This window comes from Chlorocebus sabaeus, chromosome 26, assembly GCF_047675955.1.
Source record: "Chlorocebus sabaeus isolate Y175 chromosome 26, mChlSab1.0.hap1, whole genome shotgun sequence".
NCBI lineage: Eukaryota > Metazoa > Chordata > Mammalia > Primates > Cercopithecidae > Chlorocebus > Chlorocebus sabaeus.
Window position 1 is genome coordinate 41,333,405 of NC_132929.1, and position 14,096 is coordinate 41,347,500.

A 14,096-nucleotide genomic window follows, 5' to 3' on the forward strand; every position below is an offset into this window, starting at 1 on the left:
CCATGATAGGCCCCGGTGTGTGATGTTCCCCTTCCCGAGTCCAAGTGATCTCATTGTTCAGTTCCCACCTATGAGTGAGAACATGCGGTGTTTGGTTTTCTGTTCTTGTGATAGTTTGCAAAGAATGATGGTTTCCAGCTGCATCCATGTCCCTACAAAGGACACAAACTCATCCTTTTTTATGGCTGCATAGTATTCCATGGTGTATATGTGCCACATTTTCTTAATCCAGTCTGTCACTGATGGACATTTGGGTTGATTCCAAGTCTTTGCTATTGTGAATAGTGCTGCAATAAACATACGTGTGCATGTGTCTTTATAGCAGCATGATTTATAATCCTTTGGGTATATACCCAGTAATGGGATGGCTGGGTCATATGGTACATCTAGTTCTAGATCCTTGATGAATCGCCATACTGTTTTCCATAATGGTTGAACCAGTTTACAATCCCACCAACAGTGTAAAAGTGTTCCTATTTCTCCACATCCTCTCCAGCACCTGTTGTTTCCTGACTTTTTAATGATCGCCATTCTAACTGGTGTGAGATGGTATCTCATTGTGGTTTTGATTTGCATTTCTCTGATGGCCAGTGATGATGAGCATTTTTTCATGTGTCTGTTGGCTGTATGAATGTCTTCTTTTGAGAAATGTCTGTTCATATCCTTTGCCCACTTTTTGATGGGGTTTTTTTTCTTGTAAATCATCTTTACACACACAAAAAAATTGTTCCTATAAAAAATGTAGAGGAATTCTTTTTTAAAACACACCTTTCTATTTGTTGCCAATATTTAATTTTGTAAGCACTGATATGGTTTGGATATTTGTCTACTCCAAATCTTATGTTGAAATGTAATCCCCAATGTTGGAGGTGGGGCCTGGTGGGAGGTGTTTTGATCATGGGACAAATCCCTCATAACTTGGTTCTGTCTCTGTGGTAGTGAGTGAGTTATCTCAATATCTGTTTTATTTAAGCATACGGCACTTTCTACCACTCTCTCATTCCACCTCTAGCCATGTGACATGTTGGCTCCCCATTGTCTCCCCATGGTTTTCTGCCATAACAGTAGGTTTCTTGAGGCTTCACCAGAAGCAGATGCCAGCACCTTGCTTTCTATAAAGCCAGTAGAACTAGGGGCAAATTAAACCTTTTTTTTTTTTCATATAAATTCCCCAGATGCAGGTATTTCCTTATGGCAACACTAGAATGGCCTCACAGAAGTGCCAAATAAGGCAAACACAAAACTTTGATTAAAATATTGAAAAACAAGTTCTTGGTACAATACTCAAATGAAGACAAAACTGTCAAGGAGCTATTACAGTATCTCTTCAAAATAAACAGGTTTTCACCATGAGCAGTGGCCACTCCTATAAACCCAGCACTTCGGGAGGCTACTACAAGAGGATCACTTAAGTCCAGGAGTTCAAGACCAACCTGGGCAACACGGGGAAACCCTGTCTCTACAAAAAATTAGCCAGGCATGATGGCGTACACCTGTGGTCCCAGCTACTCAAGAGACTGAGGTGGGAAATCACTTGGGTCCCAGAGGTCCAGTCTACAGTAAGCTGAGATCGTGCCACAGCACTCCAGCCTGGGTGACAAAGGGAGGCCCTGTCTCAAAAATAAAAAATAATAAAGAAAACAACCCAGGTTTTCAAAGCTTTATAGACCAGAGCTCAACATACAAAATGCAGGGTTCCACAAGTCTGTTTGTAAGTAGGTTATTCAAAATGTAGAAAATAAATCTTCCCCCAAAACAATGTCCTTTCTGGGGTGATGAAAACACTTTGAAGTCATGGGTTACATGGAAATATATATTTGCCAAAACTCATTAAACTTTGTACATTAATGGTGTATTTACTGTTTGTATATCTCAATAAATCTGATTTTTAAAAATGTCTTAAAAAGTGGTTAGCATATCATTCCACACATACAAAATTAATACTTTGTTGTTGTTGGTTTTTGTTTAGAGACAGGGTCTCACTATGTTGCCCAGGCTGGACTCCAGCTCCTGGGCTCCCCACTCAGACTCTTGAGTAGCTGGTAGTAATTGCTCTTGGGATTAAAGGTGCATATCACCATGTCCCCCACTTATAAAAATTTAACACGTATTCATAGCAAAACACTACCACCATTTGAAGTATAGCTAATCACCATTTATAACAGTGTTTCTACAGGAAAATGAATTGAGAATTTTAAGCAGGTAATGGCATGTATCCATCTTTTCCCTATTCCAAAGCATTTTCAAGAAAGAACTAGGGATGATATTTCTGGATACTTTCATTTGTTAATTCCCTAACAGCACCAGAAATAGTATTTCTCTGTATCAATCATCCCTCAAGTGTTCTAAATTGAAGGAAAAGGTAGATGTCTACAAGGCTCTGAATGTGTTCCTGCCGTTCATATGTACAAATCATTCAAAAATTGAATATTTCTGTTATGAAATGAGAAACCAAATGAACCATTAATCTATAAACATGAATAAAATCCACTTACGGGCAAAAATAGTCATAATATTTTCTACTTTTTAGTTTATACAACACTACTCTGAACACTATGAGATAGGCAGCTATAATTATTTATCCTCAAAACATTTTAAAAACATACATAAAAAAACAACATATAAAGACTAAATGACTAAAGTCACAAGTATAATAGTCAAGATTAAAGTACTTCTGATTCCCAATGTAGTGTGTTGTTCCTACCATACTATTTTCCTATTCATAGTGAGAATCACTTCTCATTTTTATAAGACACATTTGGTACTTATTTAACAATCAGTAAGGCCAATTTCATGTTAAACTAAGAATTGAACCAATTTCTGAATATCAAGGGATAAGTTGTATTTTGGCTGTTGCGTTAAAAAAAAAAACTCACTGATTTTCTTTCACAATCACATAAATTTGAAAGTGATGAACTTCTTTAAATAATCTTAACATTACAAATTGTTGTGATCATATACAATAAAGCTTTCATTTATTCCTTTTTTCTATTATCATGGCCATAAGATCATGGATACGATATACCTATTTAAATACAAATTTACAGGAAAGTTTTAGTATAAGTAACTTCTTCCCTTAATCTTTGAGAGTAAGCTGCTCAGCTGATGACCTATCATCACTCCTGTATACTTTTATACTTCCTACAAAGACATTCTCCTACAGAAATACAATCAACTGGGAATTAACATTGATATATTATTACTGGAAATCAACACACTAATACATTACTACTATGTAATCCTCAAACTACATTCAAGTTTTGTCGATTAACCTAATAATGTTATGCCTAAAGGATCTAGTTCTTTGTGTTTTTGTTTTTGTTTTTTTTGTTTTTTTTTTTGATACGGAGTCTCGCTGTGTCGCCCAGGCTGGAGTGCAGTGGTGTGATCTCGGCTCACTGCAATCTCCGCCTCCCGGGTTCATGCCATTCTCCTGCCTCAGCCTCCCGAGTAGCTGGGACTACAGGCGCCCACCACCACACCCGGCTATTTTTTTGTATTTTTAGTAGAGATGGGGTTTCACCATGGTCTTGATCTCCTGACCTTGTGATCCGCCCACCTCAGCCTCCCAAAGTGCTGGGATTACAGGTGTGAGCCACCGCGCCCCGCAAGGATCTAGTTCTTAACTAAGCACTGCATTTGGTTGTCAAGTCTTCTTACTTCACTTTAGACAAGCTTCTCCATTTTTACTTTATTTTCTTAACCTTAATACTTTGTAGATTACAGAATAGGTATTTTGTAGAATATCATTTAATATGTGTTTGGTATTTCCTTGAGATTATATAGGTCATACATTTTTGCAGCAATATTACAGAATTGAGGTTGCATTCTCATTGTAACCTATTAGGGGAACACAATGTTGACTTGTCCCGTTGTAGATGATGTTCATTTTGATAACTTGATTAAAATGGTATTTGCCAGGCTTTTCCACTATAAAGTTACTCTTTTCCCTTTTGTCATTAATATGCATTTTGTGGGGAGGTCATTAATAACTATGTAAGATCCTGCTTCTCATCAGATGACTTTCAATTGATTGATATCTGTGTAGACTCATGGTTTCTTATTTTACTCAATGGGCTAATCTGTTACTAACATTTGATGCTCAAATTGTCCTAGATTTGCCTGTGGAAATCCCTTCAAATTGACTTCTGTATATGTATTTTGTTTTAACATGTCTCCATCATTCTTGGAGCAATTCTTGGTTTTCTAGCACAAGATACTTTAGGGCTTATCAGGTATTTAGAAGCCAAAATCTATACATTAGGTGTGCTCATTGCTGTTGGGGTGTGGCTGCTTCCAGGTCCACCCAATGTACAGAGGTAGGGAATATATGTGTGTACACACCCAGACACATATACTTACATCTACATTTATTTCTGTATCTATCATTGAAAACCAATGATACTACACCAAATCTCCAACTCTACACCAACACTACAGGGTTCAATTTAGTTTTCTTCACTTCTGTATTTGTAAATCTTTCCTCTCAATAAGAAACTTTATTATCTTTAATACACTTATTTGATCAATCTCCCCAATATATAACATTCTCCCATCTTTACCACCACCCCTCTCCCATGCAGATGACTTCTTCACCTTAATGTGGTTTTGACAACCCCCTCCAGACCAAATCCTGCGCCACCATGCTGACACCTCTCTCATCTAGATGAAACTCTGACACCTCATTTGCTTCCCTTGCTATCCCCGTGAGGATACTCTCCCCACCCTGCTCAGACTCTGACACTCCATGTGTGGTCACCTCTGTATGAGTGCTCTTCTCATCCTGTTTAGGTTCTGACACCCTGCAGCAGTCTGCCCCTGAACATGGACACCCTCTTTAAACTGCCTGTCTTCTGATTCTACATGTTAGAACATGCCTCTCCAGGAATACTCTCCTTACCTGGCTTGGGCTCCGACATTCCAGCTAGGCTGTTCCTCTCTCTCCACCCTATTCAGGTTTTGAAACCCCTCTGTGGACTACCCTACTTCCTCTCTCTCCAGCATGAATACCTGTCTTGCTCTGTCCCATCTAATGATATTAGGACTGAACAGAAAGGTTTCATATATAAATTTAAAATTATAGAACTAACGAATTTAAGCTACAAACTCATTCTCAATTGTAGAAATATTCAGGTAAAACATTTATGATACTTTTACACCTACTTTCAGCATGTGATAACCCATCTCTGACAAAAAGGAGAGGTGAAAATTACAGATGTTTAAGTTGGAGGTGCACAGGCTGGCAAAAAATTCCTGGTTTTATAAGTGGGCAGGGAGGGTTAGGGACCTGATTGCTAAAACAAAACGTATGATTTAGTAAAATTCTACAAGGTAATTGTAAGAGGTGCATTCTATAATTTCTAGCAGGCTACCAAAACTTGCATTATAAGCAGTCAATGTTTAAAATGAAATTAATTTCGATTTCATTAAAAGCTATAAATAGAAACTATAACTCATAACATTTATAACAGTAACACAAAATAAGTTAGGGCACTGTAGATGTACCGTTACTTACTTTATCTACACAATCATCAAAAAATGCCAGGCTTGCATCTTTGTCACTAACAAAAGAACATTCTTCAATGAAGCGAATAAACATCTGTGTTTTGGTCATCATGTTATAGAATTTTTGATGTGACCGGTCCCGGCTTCTTAAGAAAGCTGTTCAACATAAATATATAATGTCAGAATATATAATATCATTCATAGATTCACAGAATATTTGCACTAGAAAGAATCTGAACAACCATGTCATCTATACCTCCCACACCACTACCATTTCGCATGTGCCCTGAGAGGGGAAATGACCTGACAAAGAAATAGGAGAACAGTAATAAAGGAACATAAACCCAGATCTCTCAAATCTTCATCTAGAACTGTCTCCATTGTTCTCTCACCATCTTGAATATTATAAACTAGTACATTTGAAAATTGCTCTCTTTTCCCCCAAAAGCTTTGCATATTATATGCACATACTTGCTCTCACATTCCATATGAATATACACATTATATATATATATAAAATACATATATATATGGCTTTTTCAAAGCAGCAGTAACATTCCCTCGTATTCATTCATGTTTGTGTCTTTCTTATTGAAAACAGAGAAAAGGTTTATTTCCTGATTTCACCTTACTAACTATGCTCAGTTACACTGCACTTGGGCCTTCTTTCAGGCCCAGGAATTCAAGCTCTTTCCAGTCTCAGGGACTGTGTAAACTGTTCTCTCTGCCTAAAACACTCTCCTACTTTACCTTTGTCTGGCTAATTTCTACTAATCTTTCAGATCATGGATCAGATGTTACTTCTTCAGAATAGCCTTCTGTGATATGAGGTTGTGAACTGAAGTTGTTCACTCATTATTTCCAATCGCCTATCCTCTTGACTATAAGCTCTCTGAGAGAAATAACCATGACTCTCATCTTTTACTTTTTTTTTTTGGCCATGTCTCTTTTGCATACCACTATTCAGTACCTAGCATTCAGAGGTACTCAATATATACTTATTAAATGAATTTATCTTTCAAATGTTAAATACTACAAAAGAAAGTAAATATGTATTATAAAACTGGTTGCACTCCAGAACTTCCCAACTTTTTTTACTTCATGGCACAGATAGGAAATATTTGTAAATATTTGTAAAGTACCCAATATTTGAAAATATTCGTAAAGTATACTGAAATAAAACAAATGAGGTTATTCAAGCCTGGAGGTGACCATTTCAGGGGTTCCTCTGTATCCCCAACACTGCCTGCTGCTCTGAAAGCTGAAAGTATCAGTATCTCAACACATATGTGACACACAAATGCAGTCGGTATATGGTTGGGAGGCTCTATACTTTTCTTCTGCATATCTGCTAATGGAATTATATCTAATATGCCTGAAAAATAACTAGTCCTATGGAAATGGGTAACCAACAAAGCTGGTATTCACGTTCTCCTCAAAACAGGTATGTATTCTCATAAATATGAGCTATTAACACAGACAGCAAATGAGTCATCACAAAGTTAAGCTCAATGACATGAAAGTTTTAAAACTATGCAATCACTCACCTTGTAGGGCAAAGAGAGAGGCTGCATCTGTGGCTGTCTCAGATGGGGCTTGTGTTATTGGCCTTAAGTATGATCTGTAACCTTTTAAAATAGAGGCCATGAAAAACAAAAATGCCTCTTGGATTTCCAAATCTATCATGTGCAACCTCTTTCCAGAATTAAAATCATAGTCATTCATTGCTAAATCCATTAGTCCATCATCTCTCGGTCTCTGCTGCACTGTGAAGACACAGAGTGTTAGTGTTTTCTCCGAACTCACAAAACACTCACGATGGTACCAGTATAATTTTGTTGTGTTTTCAAAAGGACCCAAGCTACCTCAACTCTTTGTTTACATAACTTAATCACATGTAAACCTTAGCAAAGCCTGCCATAGCATTTTGTAGGCTCCGTTGAGTAAATTTTATCCAAATTAAACACAAAGTTACCCCTGTTTATCTCACTACTATCAGGAAAAAAAAACGTTCAGGCCAGCCATGGCAGCTCAAGCCTGTAATCCTAGACCAAGGCACGAGGATCACTTGAGGATAGAAGTTCAACACTAGCCTGGGCAACATAGAGAGATTCTGTCTCTACAAAAAATTTTTTTAAAGTTCATGTTCTAAAATAACTACATATAAGTTAATAATGATTATAGCCCAGAAAGCAACAGAATATCAGAAAGCTGCTCAACTATAAATATATGTCAGAATACATATCATTCATAGGCTCACCGAGTATTGGCATTGTTCAGAAAGAATCTGAACAACCATGTCTTCTATACCTACCACACCACTACCATTTTGCACATGCCCTGAGAATGGAAATGACCTGACATAGAAATAAAGAGAATAATAAGAAAGGAACATAAACCCAGATCTCTCAAATCTTCATATAGAAATGTCTCCATTGTTCTCTCACCATTGAAGATTATACATAAACTAGTACATTTGAAAACATGAAAATATTTCAAAAATTGCTCCCCTTTCCCTCAAAAGCTTGGCACGTTTTGTTTGTTTGTTCTGGTTTGTTTGTTTTTTGAGACAGAGTCTCGGTCTGTCATCCAGGCTGGAGTACAGTGGCACGATCTTGGCTCACTGTAGTCCCCACCTCCGGGGTTCCAGAGATTCTCCTGCCTCAGTCTCCCGGGTAGCTGGGATTACAGGTGCCCATTACCATGCCCGGCTAATTTTTGTATTTTTAGTAGAGACAGGGTTTCACCATGCTGGCGAGGCTAGTCTTGAACTCCTGACGTCAGGTGATCCACCCGCCTCGGCCTTCCAAAGTACTGGGATTATAGGCATGAGGCACCATGCCCAGCCACTTTTCATGTTACGTGCACATACTTGTTCTCACACTCTTTCCATATGAATATATATAAAACATACATATTTTATATATTACAGATATGTCTTTTTCAAAGCAGCAGTGACATTCCCTCTTGTATTCATTCATGTTTGTGTCTTTCTTATTGAAAACAGACTTTAAAAAAAGGGAAAGATGAACTATTGCATTTACCCTGTGCAAATTGGGCACAGGGCAAATGCAACAGTTCCTCTTTCCTTTTTTTTTTTTTTTTTTTTAATACAAGTACCTACTGGAAGAACACACAAGGATTAAAATATAAAAAACAATTCTTTTTCCTGGACACTTCAATGCTAAAGTCATTACATAGTAAACATGTAGTTTTATAGTAGAGAAGTCTAGTAGACACCACCTTAAGTGATCAAAGTGAATATCTTCATCAATAATGTGACAAAGCAAAATAGTGTGCGATATGACCTAAGGATGCAATGAGAGAGGCACAGCATCACTTCTGTGATATTCCTGTCAAAGATGTGTGACCTGGGCCAGGTGCAGTGGCTCACATCTGTAATACTAGCATGGAGGCTGAAGTGGGAGGATCACTTGAGCCCAGAAGTTCAAGACCAGCCTGGCAATACAGTGAGATCCCATCTCTACTAAAAAAAAAAAAAATTTTTTTAAATTAACTGGGTATGGTGGCGTGTGTCTGTAATCCCAGCTTCTCAGGAGGCTGAGGTGGGAGGATCACTTGAGCCTGGGAGCTCGTGGCTGCCATAAACTGTGATCGCACCACTGCACTCCAGCCTGGGTGACACAGTGAGACATCCTATCTCAAAAAAAAGAAAAAAAGATGGTGGCCTGTATTTATTATGAGAATGCTCAGATAAACCCACACCATGGACAATTCTACAATGGTAAATATAATCTTCAAATGTGGCAGAGAATCTGAGGAACTGTTCAGGAGGAAAGGCAAATAAAGAGACTTGAAACTACATACAAAACCTGATTTGGAACTGGATCCTTTTGTTATAAAAAGAACATTATCATGATAACTGGCAAAACCTGAATGTGGTCTGAGGATTAGGATGACAGTAATGCTCGATGTTAATTTCCTGATTTTCATGGTTACATTGTAGTGATGTCACAGAATGTACTTCATAGGAAATACATTCTATTCAAATGTCATGAAGCATCTAATGTCAAAGGGTCAGGAAAAAGTTTGTTATTACTTCAAAATTTTAAAATATAAGGAACAATTAATCATCTTCGAGAGTTTTTGGAGGAGTTCTTATTATCTAAAAAAGTGAAAATACTGGAAGAATGTAAGGCATTGGAACCAGAAAGCCTACGTTTTTTTTTGTTTTTGTTTTTGTTTTGAGATGGAGTCTCGCTCTGTCTTCCAGGCTGGAGTACAGCGGCACAATCTTGGTTCACTGCAATCTCTGCCTTCCAGGTTCAAGCTATTCTCCAGCCTCAGCCTCCCAAGTAGCTGGGACAACAAGAGTGCATCACCACGTCCGGCTAATTTTTGTAATTTTAGTAGAGATGAGGTTTTACTATGTTGGTCAGGCTGGTCTTGAACTCCTGACCTCTGGTGATCCACCTGCCTCGGCCTCCCAAAGTGCTGGGATTACAGGTGTGAGCCACTACGCCCAGTCAAGAAAGCCTAGGTTTTAATCCCAGCTTCATCCTTGTTAACTGTATGATCTGTGAGAAGCTACTATATGCCTCCTTCAACCTCATTCTCATAGTTGTAACATAAAAGAATGTGTGTGAATGTGCTCTGAAACTATAAAGTGTTATACAGTTCTTAATTATCAGTATTATTTAAATGTTTGTAGTTTCAACCCTTGAGATTCTGCCTTTCATAAAAGTTGAACGGGCTATTTCATTTACTTCATATATACATATATACATACATACTCTCTTTCTCTCTCTCTCTCTCTCTAAATATATATATATAAAAAATTTGAGTCAGGTCTTGCTCTGTCACCCAGGCTGGAGTGCAGTAGCACGATCGTGGCTCACTGCAGCTTTGACCTCCCAAGCTCAAGTGATCCTCCCACTTCAGCTACCCAAGTAGGTGCATTGCCACCATGCCCAGCTAATTTTTGTACTTTTTGTAGAGACAAGGTTTCAGCGTGTTGCCCAGGATGGTCCCAAACTGCTGGACTCAAGCAATCTGCCTGCCTCAGCCTCCCAAAGTGCTGGGATTATAGGCCTGAGTCATCCTGCCCAGCCAATGTTAATAATATTTAAATATTGCTTCAATAGCTGTTGGGCTTTTCAGCTATTCAAAAGAAGTGCAAACACTTTTAGAAAGCAATTAACTAGGTAACAAATAATATATGCAAGATTTATTTGTTCCATAAGGCAAAATTTTGTTATGTTTTATATCATTAGTTTAATATCCCAATACTTATGAGCTACTTTGGAATTATCTACTTGTTATCAAGTATACTTTGTAAATATTGTTTTTATCCATGTCTATTTCCAACTACACTATACACTATGATGAATCCTCAAGGGTGTCGGCTACCTCCTATGCTTATGTTGTACCTAATACATAAATGTGAACCTCAAATACTGCATATCACTATTGACCATCCTTTATATAATAAGTATTAAGTTATGGATTCTGAATGGGTCATCTGCTATACTACCAAGAAGATTAGATAAAGAAATGAAGGTTTAATTTTCCTTATCAGCAATTCTGGACAGGTCAAGATATATCCTTATATATATCCTTATATATAATAGAAATATTATTATATATAATAGAAATATTCCACATCCTAATCAATTTTCATTTTATTAATTTCTTAATGCTATTGGCAAACTTCGATTTTCCAACTTTAAGATAGGCACACAAAAAAATTAAAAAATGTTTAAAAAGATAAGCACAGCATTAAGATCCACTGAAGGTGAAAAGCTCTTACTCCACTGAAATCATCAGTATTTTCTAAAGTAGTTTACATCATTTGTCTTAGATTTTCAAAACTAACTTTCTATTCTATGTATGAAGAAAATAGGCCAGGCACGGTGGCTCATGCCTGTAATCCCAGCACTTCGAGACGTTGAAGAGGGAGAACTGCTTGAGCCCAGGACAACATAATTTGTCTCTATAACAAATTAAAAAATTAACCAGGCGTAATGCCTCATTGTGTCTGCAGTCCCAGCTACTCAGGAGGCTGAAGTGGGAATACTACTTGAGCCCAGGAGGTCAAGGCTGTAGTGGGCCATGTTTGTGCCACTGCACTACAACTTGGATGACAAAGCAAGACTCTGTCTCAAAAGAGAAAAAAAAAACAATATAAAGGTGGAACCCCACATTTTTTTCATGGTATTTCAGTAATGGTAAAATTAACCACCTTAACATCCTTTTGAATGTTGTTATTCTAAGATGGTTCTATAAAAATTTGGAAGCTATAAAATACATATTTTATAAATCTCTCATTCATCTTCTAACAAATTTTGCTTTAATGATCATCTGCCTTTAAAATGGTAAAACCACTTTCTGCTAGTTAAAATAAACATTATTCTTTTATAAGTAAGGCAAAGTAACTGGAGTCCCTTTTTCAGATTAAATTACCTCCTTTAATTAAGTTATCCACTTACATTTTGCCAATTGCTGATGCAAATTATTCAGCGTGTTCATCAGATTTTTACATGGCTTCTTTGGAAGTATCTTCCAGGCTACATTTTTCTTGTCACCAATTCTAAGATTAAATAACAACAGGAATATATTTGTTACATGGTCTTTGGGAGGGGGAAGGTATATATCTGTTATATATAAAAATAGGAAAAGATTAAAGACATTGATTGAAAAATGAAAAACATACAAAATATTTGCATTAACGAGAGAAAAATCCTACAGGGTAAACTGGCATGTTGAATATTTAAAAATTAATTTGTATGAGAGTAGAACCTTGTATTAAATATAGCTCACAAATTTATATTTATACTGAGTAAATTCCAGTTGCTTTGGAATCTTGCTAATCACCATAAAGCTTAATGTGGTGATCTTTACTCTTAATCTCCACTTAAGTGTGCTTAGACACCTAAATATTAGAAAAATCCTACAAGTTTTTTTCTTATATACTGTAAGAAAAAGCACTACAAAAACTTTCAGTAAACTGATGATCCACAGAGCTTATCAAAATACTTTGGTATATTTAAATACTTAGTTTCTTAGTTTCCTAAGAGCATAAGGAAGGATCATTTTTGTTTCTTTCAAAAAAGAAATAACCTATAATATTAAATTACTTGAATAAAGTACATCGTGAAATACTTATATAACTATAAAAGAGGATATCTGTTAAAAAATGATAAAGCAGTTTCCCCCTTATCTGTAGTGGATACATTCCAAGACCCCCAGTGAATGCTTGAAATCACAGACAGTTCTGAACCCCATTTTTACTACGTTTTTTCCCAAGCATATATACCTATGATAAAGTTCAATTTATAAATTAGGAATAGTAAGGGATCAATAACAATAATTTATAATAAAATAGAATTATAACAATATACTTTATATAAACGTTATGTGAATGTGGGCTCTCTCTCTCAAAATAACTTATTGTATTGTACTTATGTACTTTCAGACTGCAGTTGGCCACAGATAACTGAAACCATGGAAAGCCAAACTGTGGGTAAGGGAGAAACTATTGTATCTTTGTTTCTGGGACAGGCTCCCATAATCTCCTTTATTATAGCTATTACAACACAGTTGGTCTCTAAACCATACACGGGGTAGGAGTAGAAAAGAGCATGGTGATAAAGCATTGCAAAGCATTTGGACTTAAAGATAGCTTTAATGACTCCACTTAAAAAAAGAAAAAGACAAGACAATGTCTCACTCTGTGACCAAGGGTGGAGTGCAGTGGCATGATCACGGCTCACTGCAGTCCCAGGCTCAAGTGGTCCTCCCACCTCAGCCTCCCAAGCAGCTGAGACTACAGGTGCGCACCCCTACAGCCTGCTAATTTTTATTTTGTAGAGATGAGGTCTTGCTTTGTTGCCCAGGCTGGTCTTGAACTCCACACCTTAAGAAATCCTCCTGGCCTCTGCCTCTCAAAGTGTTGGGATTACAGGCAAGAGGCACTGTGCCCAGATGACTCTACTTTTTATTGAATCAGTTTTTTTATTTCAAAAGCAATGAATATTCATTTTAGAAAACTTGAACAATGTACAGAAAAAGAAAAGAAAAGTAAAACACTCATATTCTAACTACCACAGAACAACATAACACAAGTGTGTAGTGGAACTTGCTGAACTTTTTATATTCCCTAAACTTCCTACAGAACAAAAAAGGGCAAATATCACTTTGAAAAGTAAACAAAAAAAAAAAAGTAGGATAAGAAAGATTAAGCTAAACAAAAATGACTGTCTTAGAATTTGTCCCCTCTATCTTTCTACAAATGAGAATAAAAATAAACATAGGGCAGAGTCAAACTGCAGATGTCCTGCTGTGAAGGTGTGATTACATTTACAATGTGACAACAGGATCCTCTGTTATAGTAAGAATGCAACGTAGAAACACTTCTCAAATTATTTTCTTGATGAAACTCAGTAACAGAGTTTTCCCACTGTGTCTTACCATTCACTGCATAGTGCCTGTCTTGCTAGACTTAATTACGAGTGTCTTAAAAGAAAGGAGAATACGTGGTTTGCCATTTTATTCCCAGTGCCTAGCAAAAAAGGGCACTCAGGATATGTTTGTGGCGTAAATGAATGAACAACATCTTGGTATCATCTGAT

The 14,096-nt window shown here is 36.9% G+C and overlaps 1 protein-coding gene across 12 annotated transcripts in view; it reads right to left on the reverse strand.

The window, feature by feature from the left end:
* Nucleotides 1–14,096, reverse strand: part of DENND4A (DENN domain containing 4A) — a 132,280-nt gene that overhangs the window by 52,222 nt on the left and 65,962 nt on the right. For all 12 annotated transcript variants that reach the window (XM_073012254.1, XM_073012253.1, XM_008016212.3 and 9 more), the window contains 3 exons: nucleotides 11,955–12,055; nucleotides 7,053–7,271; nucleotides 5,516–5,661 (listed from right to left, as the gene is read on the reverse strand). In XM_073012254.1, coding sequence (XP_072868355.1) covers nucleotides 5,516–5,661; nucleotides 7,053–7,271; nucleotides 11,955–12,055 — 466 coding nt within the window. The remainder of the gene's footprint in view (nucleotides 1–5,515; nucleotides 5,662–7,052; nucleotides 7,272–11,954; nucleotides 12,056–14,096) is intronic.